General features: G+C 43.1%; 1 protein-coding gene across 2 annotated transcripts; it reads right to left on the bottom strand.

Moving 5' to 3' along the window:
• Nucleotides 1-8,953: 8,953 nt before the first annotated feature.
• LOC128685230 (uncharacterized) lies at nt 8,954-25,370 on the bottom strand. 2 transcript variants are annotated; one of them, XR_011391749.1, is made up of 4 exons: nt 25,144-25,368; nt 15,546-15,957; nt 10,482-10,705; nt 8,954-9,052 (listed from the first exon to the last, which is right to left on the bottom strand). XR_011391749.1 is itself a non-coding variant. In XM_070083102.1 (4 exons), exons 1-3 carry the CDS (start codon nt 25,151-25,153, stop codon nt 10,540-10,542), a joined length of 588 nt encoding a protein of 195 aa, XP_069939203.1. In that variant the 5' UTR covers nt 25,154-25,370; the 3' UTR covers nt 8,954-9,052; nt 10,531-10,539. The 2 variants fall into 2 exon arrangements, 1 of the variants encoding a protein (XP_069939203.1); XM_070083102.1 differs by having other exon boundaries at nt 10,531-10,705; nt 25,144-25,370.
• Between the last annotated feature and the right edge of the window lie 1,449 nt (nt 25,371-26,819).

Raw genomic sequence — 26,819 nt, 5'->3', positions numbered from 1 at the left:
CAAGGCTATGACGTCATACGTATGGCAGCAAAGCTATGACGCCATGTGTCTAGCAGAAAGGCTATGACACATGTCACGGTTCTGGCAGCAAGACTGTAACACGTTATGAGTCTTGCAGCAAGGCTATGACGGTATCGTGCGTCTGGCAGCAAGGTTGTAATACATGTCACGCGTCTGGCAGCAAGGTTGCAACACACGTCATGTGTCTGCCATTCGTATGGCAGCAAGGCTGTAAAGCCTGTAATGCATCTGGCAGCAAGGCTGTGACACATGTCATGCGTCTGGTAGGAACGCTGTGACACATATAGCCACTAGCGTAGAGGCTAGGCCAGGAGCTGTGAATCGACCCCTGCAGCCACATATAGGTATGTACATGTCATGCGTTTGGCAGCAAGGTTGACTTAAACAGACAAGCATTTAGCAGCGACGGTGTGACATAATTCATAATGCATCTGGCAGCGAAGTTGTGATACAATGTGTCGTACGTCTGAGAGCGAAACTGATACAAAATTCGGCAGCCAGGTGAGACTTTTTAAAACAGAATCGACAAAGTTAAACTTTTTATGTCTTGAGGTGTAGTGCTGAGGGTCACACTCCAACTATGTCTCACCTGTATATTGTTATGTCTTGGCCAGAAGAAATACTGAATGTCAGATCCTGTTTTCAGAATTATGATTGTGTCATCTGTAAGCATTACTCTCTCTCTCTCTCTCTCTCTCTCTCTCGTGCTGAATAAGCCGATCAAGGGTTCACTTTGCCGAATAAGCCGAACGAAAATTTGTTTTTGTCATAAATCAGTGGAAATCGATCTGAGGATAACGGAATATATATATATATATATATATATATATATATATATATATATATATATATATATATATATATATATATATATATATATGTCGTGCCGAATAGGCAGAACTTGCGATCTTGGCTTAAATAGCAACGCTCATCTTGCCATATAGGACAAGTGAAAATTTGTGTATGCAATAATTTCGCCAAAATCATTCTGAACTTAACGAAAAACAAAATATTTCACTGTGTTTGTTTAGTATTAAATTACTGTAAACAAATCTAAAATATATTTAGTTACGTTAGGCTAAAATAAATTGTTCCTCTCATAATAAGGTTAGATAAGTTTTCTAAGATTCTTTTGGTGCAAAATTAATTTTTTTTACATTATCATTAATGAAAAAAAATATATCTTTAAACGTATAGGAGAAAATTTTAGAAAGGACTTAATTTTAAATGAGTTCTTGCTAATTGACCAGTTTTACATATTCGGCACGACATATATATATATATATATATATATATATATATATATATATATATATATATATTATTATTATTAACACACTGGCCGATTCCCACCAAGGCAGGGTGGCCCGAAAAAGAAAACTTTTACCATCATTCACTCCATCACTGTCTTGCCAGAAGGGTGCTTTACACTACAGTTTTTAAACTGCTACATTAACACCCCTCCTTCAGAGTGCAGGCACTGTACTTCCCATCTCCAGGACTCAAGTCCGGCCTGCCGGTTTCCCTGAATCCCTTCATAAATGTTACTTTGCTCACACTCCAACACCACGTCAAGTATTAAAAACCATTTGTCTCCATTCACTCCTATCAAACACGCTCATGCATGCCTGCTGGAAGTCCAAGCCCCTCGCACACAAAACCTCCTTTACCCCCTCCCTCCAACCTTTCCTAGGCCGACCTCTACCCCGCCTTCCTTCCACTACAGATTGATACACTCTTGAAGTCATTCTGTTTCGCTCCATTCTCTCTACATGTCCGAACCACCTCAACAACCCTTCCTCAGCCCTCTGGACAACAGTTTTGGTAATCCCGCACCTCCTCCTAACTTCCAAACTACGAATTCTCTGCATTATATTCACACCACACATTGCCCTCAGACATGACATCTCCACTGCCTCCAGCCTTCTCGCTGCAACATTCATCACCCATGCTTCACGCCCATATAAGAGCGTTGGTAAAACTATACTCTCATACATTCCCCTCTTTCCCTCCAAGGACAAAGTTCTTTGTCTCCACAGACTCCTAAGTGCACCGCTCACCCTTTTCCCCTCATCATTTCTATGATTCACCTCATCTTTCACAGACCCATCCGCTGACACGTCCACTCCCAAATATATGAATACATTCACCTCCTCCTTACTCTCTCCCTCCAATCTGATATCAAATCTTTCATCACCTAATCTTTTTGTTATCCTCATAACCTTACTCTTTCCTGTATTCACTTTTAATTTTCTTCTTTTACATTCCCTACCAAATTCATCCACCAACCTCTGCAACTTCTCCTCAGAATCTCCCAAGAGCACAGTGTCATCAGCAAAGAGCAACTGTGACAACTCCCACTTTATGCGTGATTCTTTATCTTTTAACTCCGCGCCTCTTGCCAAGACCCTCGCATTTACTTCTCTTGCAACCCCGTCTATAAATATATTAAACAACCACGGTGACCTCACACATCCTTGTCTAAGGCCTACTTTTACTGGGAAATAATCTCCCTCTTTCCTACATACTCTAACTTGAGCCTCACTATCCTCGTAAAAACTCTTCACTGCTTTCAGTAACCTACCTCCTACACCATACACCTGCAACATCTGCCACATTGCCCCCCTTACTACCCTGTCATACGCCTTTTCCAAATCCATAAATGCCACAAAAACCTCTTTAGCCTTATCTAAATACTGTTCACTTATATGTTTCACTGTAAACACCTGGTCCACACACCCCCTACCTTTCCTAAAGCCTCCTTGTTCATCTGCTATCCTATTCTCTGTCTTACTCTTAATTCTTTCAATAATAACTCTACCATACACTTTACCAGGTATACTCAACAGACTTATCCCCCTATAATTTTTGCACTCTCTTTTGTCCCCTTTGCCTTTATACAAAGGAACTATGCATGCTCTCTGCCAATCCCTAGGTACCTTACCCTCTTCCATACATTTATTAAATAATTGCTCCAACCACTCCAAAACTATATCCCCACCTGCTTTTAACATTTGTATCTTTATCCCATCAATCCCGGCTGCCTTACCCACTTTCATTTTACCTACTGCCTCACGAACTTCCCCCACACTCACAACTGGCTCTTCCTCACTCCTTCAAGATGTTATTCCTCCTTGCCCTGTACACGAAATCACAGCTTCCCTATCTTCATCAACATTTAACAGTTCCTCAAAATATTCCTTCCATCTTCCCAATACCTCTAATATATGTGTGTATATCCAATACATACATATATATACACATATATATATATGTGTGTGTGTATAGGATACACACACACACACACACACACACACACACACACACACACACACACATATATATATATATATATATATATATATATATATATATATATATATATATATATATATATATATATATATATATATATATATATATATATATATATATATGTCGTGCCGAATAGGCAGAACTTGCGATCATGGCTTAAATAGCAACGTTCATCTTGCCATATAGGACAAGTTAAAATTTGTGTATGCAACAATTTCGCCAAAATCATTCTGAACCTAACGAAAAAAATATATTTCACTGTGTTTGTTTAGTATTAAATTATTGTAAACAAATCTAAAATACAATTAGTTGGGTTAGACTAAAATAAATTGCGCTTGTTATAATAAGGTTAGGTAAGTTTTCTAAGTTCCTTTTGGTGCAAAATTATAAATTTTTACATCAACATTAATGAAAAAAATATATCTTTAAACGTCTAAGAGAAAATTTTAGAAAGGACTTAATTTTAAATGAGTTCTTGCTAATTGACCAGTTTTACATATTCGGCACGACATATATATATATATATATATATATATGTATATATATATATATATATATATATATGTATATATATATATATATATATATATATATATATATATATGTATATATATATATATATACATATATATATATATATATATATATATATATATATATATATATATATATATATATATATATATACATATATATATATATATATATATATATATATATATATATATATATATATATATATATATATATATATATATATATGTGTGTGTGTGTGTGTGTGTGTGTGTGTGTGTGTGTGTGTGTGTGTGTGTAATCAATTAAGAATTGGACTTTTCAGATTTTTTATAGATTAACTGGTATTTTTTCATTGATAATGAAGTAAAAAAATATTTTTGGACCAACCCTAACTTAGAAACCTGTCCTAACTTAGAAACCTGTCCTAACTTAGAAACCTGTCCTAACTTAGAAACCTGGTCTAACTTAGAAACCTGTCCTAACTTAGAAACCTGGTCTAACTTAGAAACCTGTCCTAACTTAGAAACCTGTCCTAACTTAGAAACCTGTCCTAACTTAGAAACCTGTCCTAACTTAGAAACCTGTCCTAACTTAGAAACCTGTCCTAACTTAGAAACCTGTCCTAACTTAGAAACATGTCCTAACTTAGAAACCTGTATTAACTTAGAAACCTGTCCTAACTTAGAAACATGTCCTAACTTAGAAACCTGGCCTAACTTAGAAACCTGTCCTAACTTAGAAACCTGTCCTAACTTAGAAACCTGTCCTAACTTAGAAACCTGTCCTAACTTAGTCCTAAACCTGTCCTAACTTAGAAACCTGTCCTAACTTAGAAACCTGTCCTAACTTAGAAACCTGTCCTAACTTAGAAACCTGGCCTAACTTAGAAACCTGTCCTAACTTAGAAACCTGTCCTAACTTAGAAACCTGTCCTAACTTAGAAACCTGTCCTAACTTAGAAACCTGTCCTAACTTAGAAACCTGTCCTAACTTAGAAACCTGTCCTAACTTAGAAACCTGGCCTAACTTAGAAACCTGTCCTAACTTAGAAACCTGGCCTAACTTAGAAACCTGTCCTAACTTAGAAACCTGGCCTAACTTAGAAACCTGTCCTAACTTAGAAACCTGTCCTAACTTAGAAACCTGTCCTAACTTAGAAACCTGTCCTAACTTAGAAACCTGTCCTAACTTAGAAACCTGTCCTAACTTAGAAACCTGTCCTAACTTAGAAACCTGTCCTAACTTAGAAACCTGTCCTAACTTAGAAACCTGGCCTAACTTAGAAACTGTCCTAACTTAGAAACCTGTCCTAACTTAGAAACCTGTCCTAACTTAGAAACCTGTCCTAACTTAGAAACCTGTCCTAACTTAGAAACCTGTCCTAACTTAGAAACCTGTCCTAACTTAGAAACCTGGCCTAACTTAGAAACCTGTCCTAAGTTAGAAACCTTAGAAACCTGGCCTAACTTAGAAACCTGTCCTAACTTAGAAACCTGTCCTAACTTAGAAACCTGTCCTAAGTTAGAAACCTGTCCTAACTTAGAAACCTGTCCTAACTTAGAAACCTGTCCTAACTTAGAAACCTGTCCTAACTTAGAAACCTGTCCTAACTTAGAAACCTGTCCTAAGTTAGAAACTGGCCTAACTTAGAAACCTGTCCTAACTTAGAAACCTAACTTAGAAACCTGTCCTAACTTAGAAACCTGTCCTAACTTAGAAACCTGGCCTAACTTAGAAACCTGTCCTAACTTAGAAACCTGTCCTAACTTAGAAACCTGTCCTAACTTAGAAACCTGTCCTAACTTAGAAACCTGTCCTAACTTAGAAACCTGTCCTAACTTAGAAACCTGTCCTAACTTAGAAACCTGTCCTAACTTAGAAACCTGTCCTAACTTAGAAACCTGTCCTAACTTAGAAACCTGTCCTAACTTAGAAACCTGTCCTAACTTAGAAACCTGTCCTAACTTAGAAACCTGTCCTAACTTAGAAACCTGTCCTAACTTAGAAACCTGTCCTAACTTAGAAACCTGGCCTAACTTAGAAACCTGTCCTAACTTAGAAACCTGGCCTAACTTAGAAACCTGTCCTAACTTAGAAACCTGTCCTAACTTAGAAACCTGTCCTAAGTTAGAAACCTGGCCTAACTTAGAAACCTGTCCTAACTTAGAAACCTGTCCTAACTTAGAAACCTGTCCTAACTTAGAAACCTGGCCTAACTTAGAAACCTGTCCTAACTTAGAAACCTGTCCTAACTTAGAAACCTGTCCTAACTTAGAAACCTGTCCTAAGTTAGAAACCTGGCCTAACTTAGAAACCTGTCCTAACTTAGAAACCTGTCCTAACTTAGAAACCTGTCCTAACTTAGAAACCTGGCCTAACTTAGAAACCTGGCCTAACTTAGAAACCTGTCCTAACTTAGAAACCTGTCCTAACTTAGAAACCTGGCCTAACTTAGAAACCTGTCCTAACTTAGAAACCTGTAACTTAGAAACTGGCCTAACTTAGAAACCTGGACTAACTTAGAAACCTGTCCTAACTTAGAAACCTGGCCTAACTTAGAAACCTGGCCTAACTTAGAAACCTGTACTTACTTAGAAACATGTCCTAACTTAGAAACCTGTCCTAACTTAGAAACCTGGCCTAACTTAGAAACCTGGCCTAACTTAGAAACCTGGCCTAACTTAGAAACCTGTAACTTAGAAACTAACTTAGAAACCTGTCCTAACTTAGAAACCTGTCCTAACTTAGAAACCTGTCCTAACTTAGAAACCTGGTCCTAACTTAGAAACCTGTCCTAACTTAGAAACCTGTCCTAACTTAGAAACCTGTCCTAACTTAGAAACCTGTCCTAACTTAGAAACCTGTCCTAACTTAGAAACCTGGAAACCTAACTTAGAAACCTGTCCTAACTTAGAAACCTGGCCTAACTTAGAAACCTGTCCTAACTTAGAAACCTGGCCTAACTTAGAAACCTGTCCTAACTTAGAAACCTGGCCTAACTTAGAAACCTGTCCTAACTTAGAAACCTGGCCTAACTTAGAAACCTGTCCTAACTTAGAAACCTGGCCTAACTTAGAAACCTGTCCTAACTTAGAAACCTGTCCTAACTTAGAAACCTGTCCTAACTTAGAAACCTGTCCTAACTTAGAAACCTGTCCTAACTTAGAAACCTGGCCTAACTTAGAAACCTGTCCTAACTTAGAAACCTGTCCTAACTTAGAAACCTGTCCTAACTTAGAAACCTGTCCTAACTTAGAAACCTGGCCTAACTTAGAAACCTGTCCTAACTTAGAAACCTGTCCTAACTTAGAAACCTGGCCTAACTTAGAAACCTGTCCTAACTTAGAAACCTGTCCTAACTTAGAAACCTGGCCTAACTTAGAAACCTGGCCTAACTTAGAAACCTGGCCTAACTTAGAAACCTGTCCTAACTTAGAAACCTGGCCTAACTTAGAAACCTGTCCTAACTTAGAAACCTGGCCTAACTTAGAAACCTGGCCTAACTTAGAAACCTGTCCTAACTTAGAAACCTGGCCTAACTTAGAAACCTGTCCTAACTTAGAAACCTGGCCTAACTTAGAAACCTGTCCTAACTTAGAAACCTGTCCTAACTTAGAAACCTGGCCTAACTTAGAAACCTGTCCTAACTTAGAAACCTGTCCTAACTTAGAAACCTGGCCTAACTTAGAAACCTGGCCTAACTTAGAAACCTGGCCTAACTTAGAAACCTGTCCTAACTTAGAAACCTGGCCTAACTTAGAAACCTGGCCTAACTTAGAAACCTGGCCTAACTTAGAAACCTGTCCTAACTTAGAAACCTGTCCTAACTTAGAAACCTGTCCTAACTTAGAAACCTGGCCTAACTTAGAAACCTGTCCTAACTTAGAAACCTGGCCTAACTTAGAAACCTGTCCTAACTTAGAAACCTGTCCTAACTTAGAAACCTGGCCTAACTTAGAAACCTGGCCTAACTTAGAAACCTGTCCTAACTTAGAAACCTGTCCTAACTTAGAAACCTGTCCTAACTTAGAAACCTGTCCTAACTTAGAAACCTGTCCTAACTTAGAAACCTGTCCTAACTTAGAAACCTGGCCTAACTTAGAAACCTGTCCTAACTTAGAAACCTGGCCTAACTTAGAAACCTGGCCTAACTTAGAAACCTGGCCTAACTTAGAAACCTGTCCTAACTTAGAAACCTGGCCTAACTTAGAAACCTGGCCTAACTTAGAAACCTGGCCTAACTTAGAAACCTGGCCTAACTTAGAAACCTGGCCTAACTTAGAAACCTGGCCTAACTTAGAAACCTGGCCTAACTTAGAAACCTGTCCTAACTTAGAAACCTGTTCTAACTTAGAAACCTGGCCTAACTTAGAAACCTGGCCTAACTTAGAAACCTGGCCTAACTTAGAAACCTGGCCTAACTTAGAAACCTGGCCTAACTCCATTTACCTTAGCCTAATATATTTTATTAAATTCTGGTTTATATCCCATAGGTCAATTTAAACCTATTTAATATTGTTTAAAATAAATACTTACCTAATGTTCATTTTTAATAATAATAACAAAATAAAGACATACGTGTCACTTAGCGCAAGACGTAGCAGAGGCTCGAGCCTCCGTCTGTGGAGCGCCAAACACGCGTTTCTTATCTGTACTCACCTAAATGTTTCATTTTTGATGGGGTGGAGAGGTAAGCCAGTGGAAGGCCTCGGCCAGATGATCAAAAGCTCCATCTGTGGGGGTCACATATGACTAAGACCCGCGTCAGGAAACACTTGTCCTGTTTCTTGACTAACTTTACCTAATTCCTATTTTTAGAGATTAAAATATACTTTGGTGGAAGTCAACATGACATGGCCAGCCTGGACGATCTTCGAGTAACTAATAGGCTTTGCACTTAACCAGCCAACCAAGCCTATTTTAGGCTTATAGAACATTTACTGGGAAAACACTGAAGCCGTATTGTTTTTAGAAAGAGTTGAGTATATAAACTGAGAGGGATGTAATATTATTTATACAATGAATTTATTTTAATCCCAAGTTTAGGGTTTAAAAATTTTGATTAGTGGTGATTCTTCATGCTTAAAAACTAACACTAAAACAGACTTTATAATTTATTAAATTAAATATGACTTTACAAGTGACAGTGTTCCTCGGTGGGCGTGTTCCGTCACTTCTGCTTCAACACCTTCATAAACACCTGCAACAAAAAATAAAAATGTGAAATTAAAATGAAACTGCAATAAAGTAAATTAATTATTAAAAATTTGTTGGGTAAGTGGGTTTAAATCCTATCGAATACTGGAGGGTCACTAGGGCTGTCTGTCACCTCTTCTCCAGCCGACAAGAACTATCTTAATCCCTAAATTCTACATCAAAGCAGAAGCGGATCTTCTATGAGACTAATAAAGCTTAAGCTTCAGGCCCCTTAATCCCGTAAGGGCCCCAGAAGCCACTTTACTCCACATTGCTTAATTTTTTGGTCTACTGTATGAGAAGGGGTTGCGAAGGAACCCCCATAACAGTTCAAACTTCAGGGCCCCAAAAATGTAGGTCCACCACTGGATCACAGTAAACTCTCAGTATATATACACACACTGAGAGAATTACACATTCATTGTTCAAGCAATTTAATTGTCTTGAGTTAGAAAATATTGATTAATGCAAGTTACCTGTGACTAAGTGAACCATCTTAACCACAACAAAAAATATATTTTAGTTACTCTTTTTTTTATGACTGATCAACTTAAGTGAGATGTTATCATTACCACAAGTTTCACCGTAGAGTAAATGATGGAATTCAGAGCAGTGAATAATAATTTCTTCATGGAGAGATATATATATTTTTCACATGACTTACGGGTCTTGTCACAGCAGTGGGTAGACAGGAGTCACCTTACGTCACTAAATGGTGTGGTCACAGCAGTGGGTAGACAGGAGTCACCTTACGTCACTAACGGGTGTGGAAACAGCAGTGGGTAGACAGGACTCACTTTATGTCACTAACGGGTGTGGTCACAGCAGTGGGTAGACAGGAGTCACCTTACGTCACTAACTAGTGTGGTAACAGCAGTTGATAGACAGGACTCACTTTACGTCACTAACGGGTGTGGTCACAGCAGTGGGTAGACTGGACTCACATTACGTCATTAACGGATGTGATCACAGCAGTGGGTAGACAGAAGTCACCTTACGTCACTAACGGGTGTGGTAACAGCAGTGGGTAGACAGGACTCACCTTACGTCACTAACGGGTATGGTAACAGCAGTGGATAGACAGGACTCACCTTACGTCACTAACTAGTGTGGTAACAGCAGTGGGTGGACAGGACTCACCTTACGTCACTAACGGGTGTGGTAACAGCAGTGGGTAGACAGGATTCACCTTACATCACTAACTAGTGTGGTAACAGCAATGGGAAGACAGGACTCACGTACGTCACTAACGGGTGTGGTCACAGCCGTGGGTAGACAGGACTCACCTTACATTACTAACTGGTGTGGTAACAGCAGTGAGTAGACAGGACTCACCTTACGTCACTAACTAGTGTGGCAACAGCAGTGGGTAGACAGGACTTACCTTACGTCACTAACTGGTGTGGTAACAGCAGTGGGTAGACAGGACTCACCTTACGTCAGTAACTGGTGTGGTAACAGCAGTGGGTAGACAGGACTCACATTACGTCACTAACGGGTGTGGTCACAGCAGTAGAACACGCCGGCGTCACTTAAGCACCAATATTCACATGCTTCCTTCTCCTCGTCCTCGTCACTGAACACCTTCAGCACAGTCTTCGAAATCACTTTCACGTTTGCTGAACTCTGCGCCGAATTCAGAAATTTCTTCCCCGAACTATATAAAGTGCAAATGTACAAATCTTATATATATATGTATATATATATATATATGTATATATATATATATATATATATATATATATATATATATATATATATATATATATATATATATATATATATATATATATATATGTATGTATGTATGTATGTATGTATAACATCCAGTTCCCCTTGATGCGCTACTCTTAAGGAATGTGTGGTCCAGTGGATTAAGGCGTCATGAGTTTTCCTCCACCATGAGGCAGGCCAAAGCAGCATGGGCTCGAGTCCTTGGCTAGTCGCAGTGTTGTTATTGATCAATACCACTCGTTCGTGGGCAACAAACCGGCCGCATCCCACCGTTTCTCTTTTTAAATTTAGTAATTTATAGAGGAGAAGGGGTTACTAGCTTCTTGCTCCTGGCATTTTAGTCGCCTCTTACAACACGCATGGCTTACGGAGGAAGAATTCTGTTCCACTTTCCCATGGAGATAAGAGGATATAAACAAGAACAAGAACTAGAAAGAAAATAGAAGAAAACCCAGAGGGGTGTGTATATATGTGCTTGTACATGTATGTGTAGTGTGACCTAAGTGTAAGTATAAATAGCAAGACATATCTGAAATCTTGCGTATTTATGAGACAGAAAAAGACACCAGCAATGCTACCATCATGTAAAACAATTACAAGCTTGGATGGTTGTTAGATAGCAACCGCCGAGGGAGGTACTACCGTCCTGCCAAGTGAGTGTAAAATGGAATTGCTGGTAGGATTGCTGATGTCTTTTTTCTGTCTCTTAAATATGCAAGATTTTTAGATATGTCTTGCTACTTCTTCTTACACTTAGGTCTCACTACACATACTTGTACAAGCATATATATACACATCCCTCTGGGCTTTCTTCTATTTTCTTCCTAGTTCTTGTTCTTGTTTTTTTTTTACTTACCTCCATGGGAAAGTGGAACAGAATTCTTCCTCCGTAAGCTATGCGTGTTGTAGGAGGCGAGTAGATGCCAGGAGCAATGGGCTAGTAAACCCTTCTCCTGTATAAATTATTAAATAGAAGAAAAAGAATAACTTTATAGAATTGGGATGTTTGAATGTGCGTGGATGTAGCGCAGATGAAAAGAAAGAAGTGATTGCAAAGAGCATGAATGAAAGGAAGTTGGATGTTCTAGCCCTAAGCGAAACAAACCTGAAGGCGGTAGGTGAATTTCAGTGTGAAGAAATAAATGGGATTAAGTCAGGAGTACCTGAGAGAGTCAGAGCTAAGGAAGAGGTAGCAGTAATGTTAAAGGATAAGTTATGGAGAGAGAAGAGGGACTATAAATGTATAAATTCAAGGATTATGTGAATTAAAATAAGGGTTGGATGAGAAAAGTGTGTCATTATAAGTGTGTATGCACCTGGAGAAGAGAGGAATGTAGAGGAGAGAGAGAGATTTTGGGAGATGTTAAGCAGGTGTGTAGGAACTTTTGAACCAAGTGAAAGAGTAATTGTGGCAGGGGACCTGAATGATAATGAGGAGCATTTGATTGAACGTTGTATAGAAAGGGGTTTGGTTTTAGGTAATACATATTTTAAGAAAAAGAGGATAAATAAATATACAATATATGATGTAGGGCGAAATGAGAGTAGTTTGTTGGATTATGTTTTGACAGATAAAAGATTGTTGGGTAGACTTCAGGATGTACATGTATATAGAGGGGCCACAGATATATCAGATCACTTTTTAGTGGTAGCTACAGTGAGCGTAAAAGGTAGATGGGATACAAGGAAAATGGAAGCAGCAAGTAAGAGAGAAGTGAAGGTTTAGAAACTAAAGGAGGAGGCAGTTAGGGTAAGATATAAACAACTGTTGGAGGACAGATGGGCAAGAGTGAGTATAGGCAATGGGGTAGAAGATGTATGGAGTAAGTTTAAGAATATAGTGTCAGAGTGTTCAGCAGAAGTTTGTGGTTACAGGAAAGTTGGTGTGGGAGGGAAGAAGAGCGATTGGTGGATTGATGATGTAAAGAGAGTAGTAAGGGAGAAAAAGTTAGCGTTTGAAAGGTTTTTTACAAAGTAGATGTGATGTAAGGTGGGAGGAGTATATGGAGAGAAAAAAGAGAGGTTAAAAGAGTGGTGAAGCAATGCAAAAATAGAGCAAATGAGAGAGTGGGTGAAATGTTATCAACAAATTTTGTGAAAAATAAGAAAAAGTTTTGGAGTGAGATTAATAACTAGAGAAAGCCTAGGGAAACAATGGATTTTTACTTAAAAATAGGAGAGGAGAGTTATTAAATGGAGAGTAAGAGGTGTCGGGAAGATGGAGGGAATATTTTGAGGAATTGTTAAATGTTGATGAAGATAGGGAAGCTGTGATTTCGTGTATAGGGCAAGGAGGAATAACATCTTGAAGGAGTGAGGAAGAACCAGTTGTGAGTGTGGGGCAAGTGCGTGGGGCAGTGAGCGGAATGAAAGGGAATAAATCAGCTGGGAATGATGGGATTAAGATAGAAATGATGAAAACAGGTGGGGATATAGTTTTGGAGTGGTTAATGTTTTTATTTAATAAATGTATGGAAAAGGGTAAGGTACCTGGAGATTGGCAGAGAGCGTGCATAGTTTCTTTGTATAAAGGCAAAGAGGACAAAAGAAACTGTAAACATTATAGGGGAATAAGTCTGTTGAGTATACCTGGTAAAGTGTATGGAACAGTTATTATTGATAGAATTATGAGTAAGACAGAGAGTAGGATAGCATATGAACAAGGAGGCTTTAGGAAAGTTAGGGGGTGTGTAGACCAAGTGCTTGCAGTGAGACACATTGGTAAACAGTATTTAGATAAGGGTGAAGAGGTTTTTGTGGCATTTATGGATTTGGTAAAGGCGTGTGATAGGGAGGATAGGGGGGCAATGTGGCAGGTGTTGCAAATGTATGGAATAGGAGGTAGATTATTGAAAGCGGTTAAAAGTTTTTACGAGGATAGTGAGGCTCAGGTTAGAGTATGTAGGAAAGAGGGTGATTATTTCCCAGTAAAAGTAGGCCTTAGACAAGGATGTGTGATGTCACCATGGTTGTTCAATATATTTATAGATGGAGTTGTAAGAGAAGTGGATGCTCGGGTGTTGGCAAGAGGTGTGGGGTTGAAACATAAAGAATCTAACACAAAATGGGAATTATCACAGTTGCTCATTGCTGATGACACTGTGCATTTGGGAGATTCTGAAGAGAAGTTACAGAGGTTGGTTGATGAGTTTGGTAGGGTATGTAAAAGAAGGAAGTTAAAAGTGAATATAGGAAAGAGTAAGGTGATGAGGATAACAAAAAAAATTAGGTAAAGGAAGATTGTATACCAGATTGGAGAGAGAGAGAGTATGGAGGAGGTGAATGTGTTCAGATATTTGGGAGTGGACGTATCAACAGATGGGTCTGTGAAGGATGAGGTGAATCGTAAAACTGATTAGGGAAAAAAGGTGCATTGAGGAGTCTGTGGAGACAAAGAACTTTATCCATGAAAGCAAAGAAGGGGGAATGTGTGAGAGTATTGTTATACCAACATTCATGTATGGGTGCGAGGCATAGGTTGTGAATGTTGCAACAAGGAGAAGGCTGGAGGCAGTGGAGATGTCATGTCTGAGGGCAATGTGTGGTATGAATATAATGCAGAGAATCCGTAGTTTGGAGATTAGGAAGAGGTGTGGGATTACCAAAACTATTATCCAGAGGGCTGAGGAGGGGGGGTTATTGAGATGGTTTGGACATGTAGAGAGGATGAAACAAAATAGAATGACTTCGAGAGTATACAAATCTGTAGTGGAGGGAAGGTGGGGTGGGGGTTGGCCTAGGAAAGGCTGGAGGGAGGGGGTAAAGGAGGTTTTGTGTGTGAAGGGCTTGGACTTTCAGCAAGCATGCGTGACCGTGTTAAACAGGAGTGAATGGAGACTAATGGTTTTTAGGATTTGACGTGCTACTGGAGTGTAAGCAAGGTAACATTTATGAAGGGGTTCAGGGAAACCGGCAGGCCGGACTTTGAGTCCTGGAGATGGGAAGTACAGTGCCTGCACTCTGAAGGAGGGGTGTTAATGTTGCAGTTTTATAACTGTAGTGTAGGTATGCCTCTGGCAAGACAGTGATGGAGTGAATGATGATGAAAGTTTTTCTTTTTCGGGTCACCCTGCCTTGGTGGGAAACGGCCGATGTATTAATGAAAAAAAAAGAAAAAGGATACTACTGTGTGCCTCTAATACTCATATTTAAGGTTAGGTAAAGTTTATCAGAAAACAGGACAACCAATATTTATGCTTGGAAACTCTGTTTTAAATGCCTAGACTGAGGACTGGGAGGGTAGTTCCAGTACCTTGGATCAGCCCTTCAACAACTACAAGGGCATGCCACAAAAAAGACCTTCGTTAGATCTCTTCTTAAGTCTTGAGCACATCTATGGCTGATACAGAGGAAAGGCTCTTGATCCGAGGAACTGGACCTGTTCTCCCCTTTCTTGGATCGAACCGGATTGCCTTCCATTTCCCAGGAGTTGAATGATCCTTACGAGTGTATCGCTTCAGTAATAATCAAAATAATAATAATAATAATAATAAAATATAGAGGGTAATTAAATATGTTTACATAATATATTCACATAACTTTCTCTTAACTTGCTGGTAATGGTTGTATGTTGTGACCATAACTTCCAAACTGAGTACTTTTTGCTGAGTACAAGGTTATCCTTCATAACAGAACGTGGTAGGAAATAATCGGTGGAAAGCGTAACATAAAGAGTTGAAACCTAATGGCAAACGATGATAAAACATAAACTCATGAGAGTTGCCAATTAGTTACACTGCGACACAAGATGAAGTAGTGCTAACCTTTTTGACTGACTGCGTCCAGAAGAGTTGAGTGGGAAGGACGTAGGCATGGAAGAAGCTGTGATGTTGGGTTGATGGATTATCATACTGTCAGGATGTTGCATCACCCTACTGCCCTCCTCGGCTCGGAAAACTTGCCTTCCGGGCTTCGGGTTGTCGATATATTTTAAGTGTCTGTCGGGCAATGAGTCAGTCATCGCCTGGCTGTTTTTCCGTACTGGAAGATAATTGTGTTTGATGTTCATGGCTCCAGCGGTGGAAGACGGGGAGAGGAGCTTCAGCACTTTTGGTAAGGAAAGGTCGGCGTCGTCCCCATCATGATATCTGAAGTGTGACACATGAAGAGCTGCTCGGGTGTCCAGCACCACCAGCAGAAGCACCACCAACAGCACCACCAGCAGCACCACTTTCCCTGTGTACACAAGCTCAAGTTATATTAATTTTACCAATATGTATTAAACAATGTTGATGAGGCACATGTGCAACAGTTCGGCAACTTTATCCCGAAAAATTTCGCCTGCACAGTAGGCTTCTTCAGTTGATTACAGAAGCAGCCGTAGAAGCAGCAGAGATGTAAAGACGATGTAATCAGTCTGTCACCCTCGAAGACTTAGTTTTGAGGTGGTCAGTCCCTCAGCCTGGAGAAGAGTTCTGCTCCAGTAAACATATTTACTAGTTTCGTTCCCCTCCAAGAGAAGTTCCTCGATGCTGGTGAGGAACTCACGATACAATAAACTGAACCTTTCCTTGGATCAAACCTCATTGCCTCTTTCTCCCAGGTATTAACGAATACAGCGTATTCCCTAATTATAATAATTATTTAAGGTGAGGTGAGGTTTGTCAGGGAACAGGACAAGTGTTTCCTGATGCTGGTCTTAGTTATATGATGACCCGCTGTTAGAGTTTTGGTCATCTGACCGAGGCCTTCCACTGGCTTACCAGTCCATCCCTTTAAAAATTATAGTCATAGTTTTAACCATTTTTTTTAACTATTTTATAAACTTAATAAAAATTATAACAATTTTATTACCTTTTTTAAGATTTTGAAGAAATTTTAAACTTTATCAAAGTTTTACATAAATAAACCTTTCCAAAATTTTATTAGAAAAAATATTACTCTTTATTAATTGAATTTGACCAATAAGCCATAATAGTCAGTTTTTGAAGTTAATCTCAAATACGTATATTCTATTTTTTTTATTTAAACGTAGACATATCGAGTTATAATTATATTTCAATAATAGCGACTGTATTTATATTTGCAGGCGATGCAACATTCCTGCAATAATAAGCAAGGACACCACGAGTACACAGAGAAACAACAGTGTCAGGGGCCCAAGACTGTTCAACTGCCTCCCAGCATACATAAGGGGAATTACCAATAGACCCCTGACTGTCTTCAAGAAGGCACTGGACAGGCACCTAAAGGCAGTACCTGACCAGCCGGGCTGTGGTTCGTATGACAGTTTGCGTGCGGCCAACAGTACCAGCCTGATTGATCAGGCTAGTACTGGTACCATCAGGTTGGCTGGTACCATCGGACCTAGTTACACCGGACCGCGGGGGCCTTGACCCCCGAAGCCCTCACCAGAAACACATTCACGATAGTTGTTATACTGAAAGTCTGGTCAGGCTGTGTTGTACCAGACATATAATGGTACAACACAGCCTGGCCAAACATGTCATGGTACAACACAGCCTGACCAGAACTGTCCTGGTACAACATAGCCTGACCAGACATGTCCTGGTACAACACAGCCTGACCAGAACTGTCCTGGTACAACACAGCCTGACCATACATGTTATGGTACAACACACCCTGCCCAGACATGTCCTGGTACAACACAGCCTGACCAGACATGTCCTGGTACAACACAGCCTGACCAGACATGTCCTGGTACAACACAGCCTACCCAGACTTGTCCTGGTACAACACAGCCTGACAAGACATGTCCTGGTACAACAAAGCCTTACAAGACATGTCCTGGTACAACACAGCCTGACCAGACATGTCCTGGTACAACACAGCCTGACCAGACATGTCCTGGTACAACACAACCTACCCAGACTTGTCCTGGTACAACAAAGTCTGACAAGACATGTCCTGGTACAACAAAGCCTTACAAGACATGTCCTGGTACAACACAGCCTGATCAGACATGTCCTGGTACAACACAGCCTGACCAAAACTGTCCTGGTACAACACAGACTGACCAGACATGTCCTGGTACAACACAGCCTGACCAGACGTCCTGGTGCAACGCAGCCTGACCATACATGTCCTGGTACCACACAGCCTGACCAGACATGTCCTGGTACCACACAGCCTGACCAGACATGTCCTGGAATAACAGCCTCACCAGACATGTCCTGGTACAACACAGCCTGACCAGACATGTCCTGGTACCACACAGAATGACCAGACATGTCCAGGTACAACACAGCCTGACCAGACATGTCCTGGTACAACACAGCCTGACCAGAACTGTCCTGGTACCACACAGCCTGACCAGACGTCCTGGTACAACACAGCCTGACCAGACATGTTATGGTACAACACAGCCTGACCAGACATGTACTGGTACAACACAGCCTGACCAGACATGTCCTGATACCACACAGAATGACCACACTTGTCCTGGAACAACACAGCCTGACCAGACATGTCCTGGTACAACACAGCCTGGCCAGACATGTCCTGATACCACAGAATGACCAGACATGTCCAGGTACAACACAGCCTGACCAGACATGTCCTGGTACAACACAGCCTGACCAGACATGTCCTGGTACAACACAGCCTGACCAGACATGTCCTGTAACAACACAGAATAACCAGATATGTCCTGGTACAACTAAGCTTGGCCAGATATGTCCTGGTACAACACAGCCTGAACAGACATGTTATGGTACCACACAGCCTGATCAAACATGTCCTGGTACCACACAGCCTGACCAGACATGTCCTGGAACAACACAGCCTGACCAGGCATGTCCTGGTACAACACAGCCTGACCAGACATGTCCTGGTACCACACAGCCTGACCAGGCATGTCCTGGTACAACACAGACTGACCAGACATGTCCTGGTACAACACAGCCTGACCAGACATGTCCTGGTACCACACAGAATGACCAGACATGTCCAGGTACAACACAGCCTGACCAGACATGTCCTGGAACAACACAGAATGACCAGATATGTCCTGGTACAACAAAGCCTGACCAGAAATGTCCTGGTACAACACAGCCTGACCAGACGTCCTGGTACAACAAAGCCTGACCAGAAATGTCCTGGTACAACACAGCCTGACCAGACGTCCTGGTACCACACAGCCTGACCAGACATATCCCGGAACAAGACAGCCTTACCAGACATGTCATGGTACCACACAGAATGACCAGACATGTCCAGGTACAACACAGCCTGACCAGACATGTCCTGGCACAATACAGCATGACCAGACATGTCCTGGTACAACACAGCCTGACCAGAACTGTCCTGGTACAACACAGCCTGACCAGACATGTCCTGGTATCACACAGCCTGACCAAACATGTCCTGGTAGAACACAACCTGACCAGACATGTTCTGATACAACTCAGCCTGGCCAGACTTGTCCTGGTGCAACACAGCCTGACCAGACATATCCTGGTACCACACAGCCTGATCAGACATGTCCTGGTACAACACAGACTGACCAGACATGTCCTGGTACAACACAACCTGACCAGAACTGTCCTGGTACAACACAGCATGGCTAGACGTGTCCTGGTACCACACAGAATGACCAGACATATCGAGGTACAACACAGCCTGACCAGACATGTCCTGGAACAACACAGAATGACCAGATATGTCCTGGTACAACAAAGCCTGACCAGAAATGTAATGGTACAACACAGCCTGACCAGACGTCCTGGTACAACACAGCCTGACCAGACATGTTACGATACCACACAGCCTGACCAGACATGTCCTGGTACCACACAACCTGACCAGACATGTCTTGGAACAACACGGCCTGACCAGACGTGTCCTGGTACAATACAGCCTGACCAGACATGTCCTGGTAAAACACAGCCTGACCAGACATGTCCTGGTACAACACAGCCTGACCAGACATGCCCTGGTACCACACAGCCTGATCAAACATGTCCTGGTACAACACAGACTGACCAGACATGTTCTGGTACAACACAGCCTGAGCAGATATGTCCTGGTACAACACAGCCTGATCAGACATGTCCTTGTACCACACAGAATGACCAGACATGTCCAGGTACAACACAGCCTGACCAGACATGTTCTGGGACAACACAGAATGACCAGATATGTCCTGGTACCACACTGCCTGACCAGACGTCCTGGTACAACACAGCCTGACCAGACATGTTATGGTACCACACAGCCTGACTCAGAAATGTCCTGGTACCACACAGCCTGACCAGACATGTCCTGGAACAACACAGCCTGACCAGACATGTCCTGGTACAACACAGACTGACCAGACATGCCCTGGTACCACACAGAATGACCAGACATGTCCTGGAATAACAGCCTCACCTGACATGTACTGGTAAAACACAGCCTGACCAGACATGTCCTTGTACAACACAGCCTGACCAGACATGTCCTGGAACAACACAGAATGACCAGATATGTCCTAGTACAACAAAGCCTGACCAGAAAAGTCCTGGTACAACACAGCCTGACCAGACGTCCTGGTACCACACAGCCTGACCAGACATGTCCAGGAACAACACAGAATGACCAGATATGTCCTAGTACAACAAAGCCTTACCAGAAATGTCCTGGTACAACACAGCCTGACCAGACGTCCTGGTACCACACAGCCTGACCAGACATGTCCAGGAACAACACAGAATGACCAGATATGTCCTAGTACAACAAAGCCTTACCAGAAATGTCCTGGTACAACACAGCCTGACCAGACGTCCTGGTACCACACAGAATGACCAGACATGTCCATGTACAACACAGCCTGACCAGACATGTTATGGTACCACACAGCCTGACCAGAAAAGTCCTGGTACCACACAGCCTGACCAGACATGTCCTGGAACAACACAACCTGACCAGACATGTCCTGGTACAACACAGCATGACCAGACATGCCCTGGTACCACACAGAATGACCAGACATGTCCTGGTAAAACACAGCCTGACCAGACATGTCCTTGTACAACACAGCCTGACCAGACATGTCCTGGAACAACACAGAATGACCAGATATGTCCTAGTACAACAAAGCCTGACCAGAAAAGTCCTGGTACAACACAGCCTGACCAAACGTCCTGGTACCACACAGCCTGACCAGACATGTCCTTGTACAACACAGCCTGACCAGACATGTCCTGGAACAACACAGAATGACAAGATATGTCCTAGTACGACAAAGCCTTACCAGAAATGTCCTGGTACAACACAGCCTGACCAGACGTCCTGGTACCACACAGCCTGACCAGACATGTCCCGGAACAACACAGCCTTACCAGACATATTCTGGTACAACACAGCCTTACCAGACATGTCCTGGTACCACACAGAATGAAAAGACATGTCCATGTACAACACAGCCTGACCAGACATGTCCTGGCACAATACAGCCTGACCAGACATGCCCTGGTACAACACAGCCTGACCAGAACTGTCCTGGTGCAACACAGCCTGACCAGACATGTCCTGGTACCACACAGCCTGATCAAACATGTCCTGGTACAACACAACCTGACCAGACATGTTCTGGTACAACTCAGCCTGGCCAGACATGTCCTGGTACAACACAGCCTGACCAGACATGTCGTGGTACAACACAGCCTGGCCAGACATGTCCTGGCACAACACAGAGTGCCCAGACATGCCCTGGTACAACACAGCCTGACCAGACATGTCCTGGTACCACACAGCCTGACCAGACATGCCCTGGTACAACACAGCCTGACCAGACATGTCCTGGCACCTCACAGCCTAACCAGACATGCCCTGGTACAACACAGCCTGACCAGACATGCCCTGGTACCCTACAGCCTGACCAGACATGTCCTTTTACAACACAGCCTGACTAGACATGTCTTGTTACAACAGCCTGAACAGACATGTCCTGGTACAACACAGCCTGACCAGACATGCCCTGGTACAACACAGTCTGACCAGTCATGTCATGGTACCACACAGGCTCTCCAGACATGTCCTGGTACAACACAGCCTGACCAGACATGCCCTGGTACAACACAGTCTGACCAGTCATGTCATGGTACCACACAGCCTCTCCAGACATGTCCTGGTACAACACAGCCTGACCAGACATGTTTTGGTACAACACAGCCTGACCCGACATGTCCTGGTACAACACAGCCTGCCCAGACATGTCCTGGTACAACACAGCCTGACCAGAACTGTCCTGGTACAACACAGCCTGGCCAAACATGTCATGGTACAACACAGCCTGACCAGAACTGTCCTGGTACAACACAGCCTGACCAGACATGTCCTGGTACAAAACAGTCTGACCAGACATGTCCTGGTACAACACAGCCTGACTAGACATGTCCTGGTACAACACAGCCTGACCAGACATGTCCTGGTACAACACAGCCTGACCAGAACTGTCCTGGTACAACACAGTCTGACAAGACATGTCCTGGTACAACAAAGCCTTACCAGACATGTCCTGGTACAACACAGCCTGACCAGACATGTCCTGGTACAACACAGCCTGACCAGAACTGTCCTGGTACAACACAGACTGACCAGACATGTCCTGGTACAACACAGCCTGACCAGACATGTCCTGGTACAACACAGCCTGATCAAATATGTCTTGGTACAACACAGCCTGACCAGACATGTCCTGGTACAACACAGCCTGACCAGACGTCCTGGTACAACACAGCCTGACCATACATGTCCTGGTACCACACAGCCTGACCAGACATGTCCTGGTACCACACAGCCTGACCAGACATGTCCTGGAATAACAGCCTCACCAGACATGTCCTGGTACAACACAGCCTGACCAAAACTGTCCTGGTACAACACAGACTGACCAGACATGTCCTGGTACAACACAGCCTGACCAGACATGTCCTGGTACCACACAGCCTGACCAGACGTCCTGGTACAACACAGCCTGACCAGACATGTTATGGTACAACACAGCCTGACCAGACATGTACTGGTACAACACATCCTGACCAGACATGTCCTGATACCACACAGAATGACCAGACATGTCCTGGAACAACACACTTTGACCAGACATGTCCTGGTACAACACAGCCTGACCAGACATGTCCTGATGCCACAGAATGACCAGACATGTCCAGGTACAACACAGCCTGACCAGACATGCCCTGGTACAACACAGCCTGACCAGACATGTCCTGTTACAACACAGCCTGACCAAACATGTCCTGGAACAACAAAGAATGACCAGATATGTCCTGGTACAACTAAGCTTGGCCAGAAATTTCCTGGTACAACACAGCCTGAACAGACATGTTATGGTACCACACAGCCTGATCAGACATGTCCTGGTACCACACAGCCTGACCAGACATGTCCTGGAACAACACAGCCTGACCGGCATGTCCTGGTACAACACAGCCTGACCAGACATGTCCTGGTACCACACAGCCTGATCAGGCATGTTCTGGTACAACACAGACTGACCAGACATGTCCTGGTACAACACAGCCTGACCAGACATGTCCTGGTACCACACAGAATGACCAGACATGTCCAGGTACAACACAGCCTGACCAGACATGTCCTGGAACAACACAGAATGACCAGATATGTCCTGGTACAACAAAGCCTGACCAGAAATGTCCTGGTACAACACAGCCTGACCAGACGTCCTGGTACAACAAAGCCTGACCAGAAATGTCCTGGTACAAAACAGCCTGACCAGACTTCCTGGTACCACACAGCCTGACCAGACATGTCCTGGCACAGTACAGCATGACCAGACATGTCCTGGTACAACACAGCCTGACCAGAACTGTCCTGGTACAACACAGCCTGACCAGACATGTCCTGGTACCACACAGCCTGACCAGACATGTTCTGATACAACTCAGCCTGGCCAGACATGTCCAGGTGCAACACAGCCTGATCAGACATGTCCTGGTACCACACAGCCTGACCAGACATGTCCTGGAACAACACAGAATGACCAGATATGTCCTAGTACAACAAAGCCTGACCAGAAATGTCCTGGTACAACACAGCCTGACCATACGTCCTGGTACCACACAGCCTGACCAGACATGTCCTGGAACAACACAGAATGACCAGATATGTCCTAGTACAACAAAGCCTGACCAGAAATGTCCTGGTACAACACAGCCTGACCATACGTCCTGGTACCACACAGCCTGACCAGACATGTCCCGGAACAACACAGCCTTACCAGACATATCCTGGTACAACACAGCCTTACCAGACATGTCCTGGTACCACACAGAATGACCAGACATGTCCATGTTCAACACAGCCTGACCAGACATGTCCTGGCTCAATACAGCCTGACCAGACATGCCCTGGTACAACACAGCCTGACCAGAACTGTCCTGGTGCAACACAGCCTGACCAGACATGTCCTGGTACCACACAGCCTGATCAAACATGTCCTGGTAGAACACAACCTGACCAGACATGTTCTGGTACAACTCAGCCTGACCAGACATGTCTTGGTACCACACAGCCTGATCAGACATGTCGTGGTACAACACAGCCTGGCCAGACATGCCCTGGTACAACACAGCCTGACCAGACATGTCCTGGTACCACACAGCCTGACCAGACATGCCCTGGTACAACACAGCCTGACCAGACATGTCCTGGCACCTCACAGCCTAACCAGACATGCCCTGGTACAACACAGCCTGACCAGACATGTCCTGGTACAACACAGCCTGACTAGACATGTCTTGGTACAACAGCCTGAACAGACATGTCCTGGTACAACACATCCTGACCAGACATGCCCTGGTACAACACAGTCTGACCAGTCATGTCATGGTACCACACAGCCTCTCCAGACATGTCCTGGTACAACACAGCCTGACCAGACATGTCCTGGCACCACACAGCCTGACCAGACATGCCCTGGTACAATACAGCCTGACCAGACATGTCCTGGTACCACACAGCCTGATCAGACATGTCCTGGTACAACACAGCCTGACCAGACATGTCCTGGCACCACACAGCCTGACCAGACATGCCCTGGTACCACACAGCCTGACCAGACATGTCCTGGTACCACACAGCCTGATCAGACATGTCCTGGTACAACACAGCCTGACCAGACATGTCCTGGTACAACACAGCCTGACCAGACATGTCCTGGTACAACACAGCCTGACCAGACATGTTCTGGTACCACACAGCCTAGCCAGACGTGTCCTGGTACAACACAGCCTGACCAGATATGTCCTGGTACTAGGACTGACCTATCATGTTCTGGTATTAGGAGTGGCCAAACATGTCCTGGTACTAGGACTGACCAGTAAGCTTACTTGTCAAGCCGGTTAACATTTAACAACATAATGAGGAAAAATGACCTACGTGATGTCATATCGCTAGAATTGTCGTGGATGGTTGTTAGTGAGACTGGTTGTTTGTGGTACTGGTTATGGATTGGTTGCTAGTGGACGCTGGTTGCGTGTATAACTGGCAGTGAGTGAGGGCTCGTAATGGAAATGCTGGTGGAGACAGTGAAGGCTGGTGTCACTTGGAGAGACAAGGTAAGACTGAGCTATGAGCCAGTCTGTGTACACCGTGACGCCAGTGCCGTCATCCCTCTCGTCCCTCCTACAGTAACTTCGTCTGCGTAAACCAGATGATTCAGTGTGATTTGTAGCAACATGAAGGTAGTAACAGGGGTGGATAAGAATGAGTCCTGGCCAGGACCCATCACAACTATGCAAACCACTACTAATATACACTTGTTACGTGTATCACAACTGTACAAGCAACAACTACACACCTGAGACATTCATCACGACTGTAACCTATCATTACCATAACCAAAATATCACTGAACAACCAGCAACTGACTAAACAACAGTCAGCCACAAAAACGTAGCACCTCTCCTCAGGGAAGGTTCCTTGACGCTGATGAGGGGCTCTTGATCTACGGAAGTGGATCTGTGCTCCAGTTCCCTGAAGTGAGTCTTAATACCTTCCATCCCCCTTCCATAGACGATGTATACTCCCTACGGATTTAGCGCTCCCCCATGATTATAATTATAATTACCTCCCCAACCTACATGCAAATGCAACCAACCTCCCAGCCACTAGTAATTTCTTCTTCTTTCAACGAACTGGCCGTATCCCACCGAGAAAGGGATATTTTATACAGGAGAAGGGGTTACTAGCTTCTTGCTCCTGGCATTTTAGTCGCCTCTTACAACACACATGGCTTACGGAGGAAGAATTCTGTTCCACTTCCACCTGGAGACTAATAGTTTCCTCTGGGTCATTTATGAAGTGATATCCAACGTTAACTTCTAAAGTTACCTTCATGTTTCTGTTCCTAATTTCTTTATTTTAAGTTAAGCTAATTTAGGTTAGATTACATAAACCAATTGTTATTATAATCATAACGAAGCTCTAAACCCTTAAAGGTCATACAGCGCTGCAGGGTAAAGTATGCCTGATCAGAGACTAGTGAGGGTAGAGTTAGGAAGGCCGGTGAGGAATGCTAAAACACAATTAAAGTTAAAGTAATAAGTCGTTGTTGACATAAAGTCAGAGAGGGAGTCTGTGTCACAGGTGGGGCCGCATATTACGATATTCATGACGAAGAAGCAAATTCGTGAAGGCTATACAGAGCTTGGAGCATATAATTGTTTCTGTTTTATCCACCAGGAGACAGGACAAGTGCCTCCTGACATCGGTCTTAATATATAGGTGACCCGTAGTTCCTAATTAATTGGAGAATGGGAGGTAATCAGGACTGAACCAGGGATGGTGAAGGTATCTCAAAAAGCCCGTCATAGGTAGCAAAACCACCTTCCTTCCATGACAGTTGACACAAATCACACTTCACAACGCAGGCACAACAAAGTAGCGAGACTGGGAGGAAACCCCCAATTTAAAGGAAGGAAATCAAAAGCTACGATGAAGAAAATGGTAGATAATTTGCATGGAAAGAACATTGTGGAAAATAGCAAAAAGCTGCAGACCGATAGCGCTAACGTCCCATATCATAAAATTTTTTGAAAAGGATCTAAGAAGCA

Source organism: Cherax quadricarinatus, chromosome 8 (genome assembly GCF_038502225.1).
Source record: "Cherax quadricarinatus isolate ZL_2023a chromosome 8, ASM3850222v1, whole genome shotgun sequence".
Lineage (NCBI taxonomy): Eukaryota > Metazoa > Arthropoda > Malacostraca > Decapoda > Parastacidae > Cherax > Cherax quadricarinatus.
The sequence above is the reverse complement of the archived record's forward strand: the minus strand, read 5'-3'. Positions and strand labels throughout refer to the sequence as shown.

Coding starts and splice junctions, on each gene's coding strand:
- LOC128685230 (XM_070083102.1), bottom strand. Junction 10,706..15,545: donor GGACGCAGTCAGTCAAAAAG/GTTAGCACTACT, acceptor CACTTTATATAG/TTCGGGGAAGAAATTTCTGA.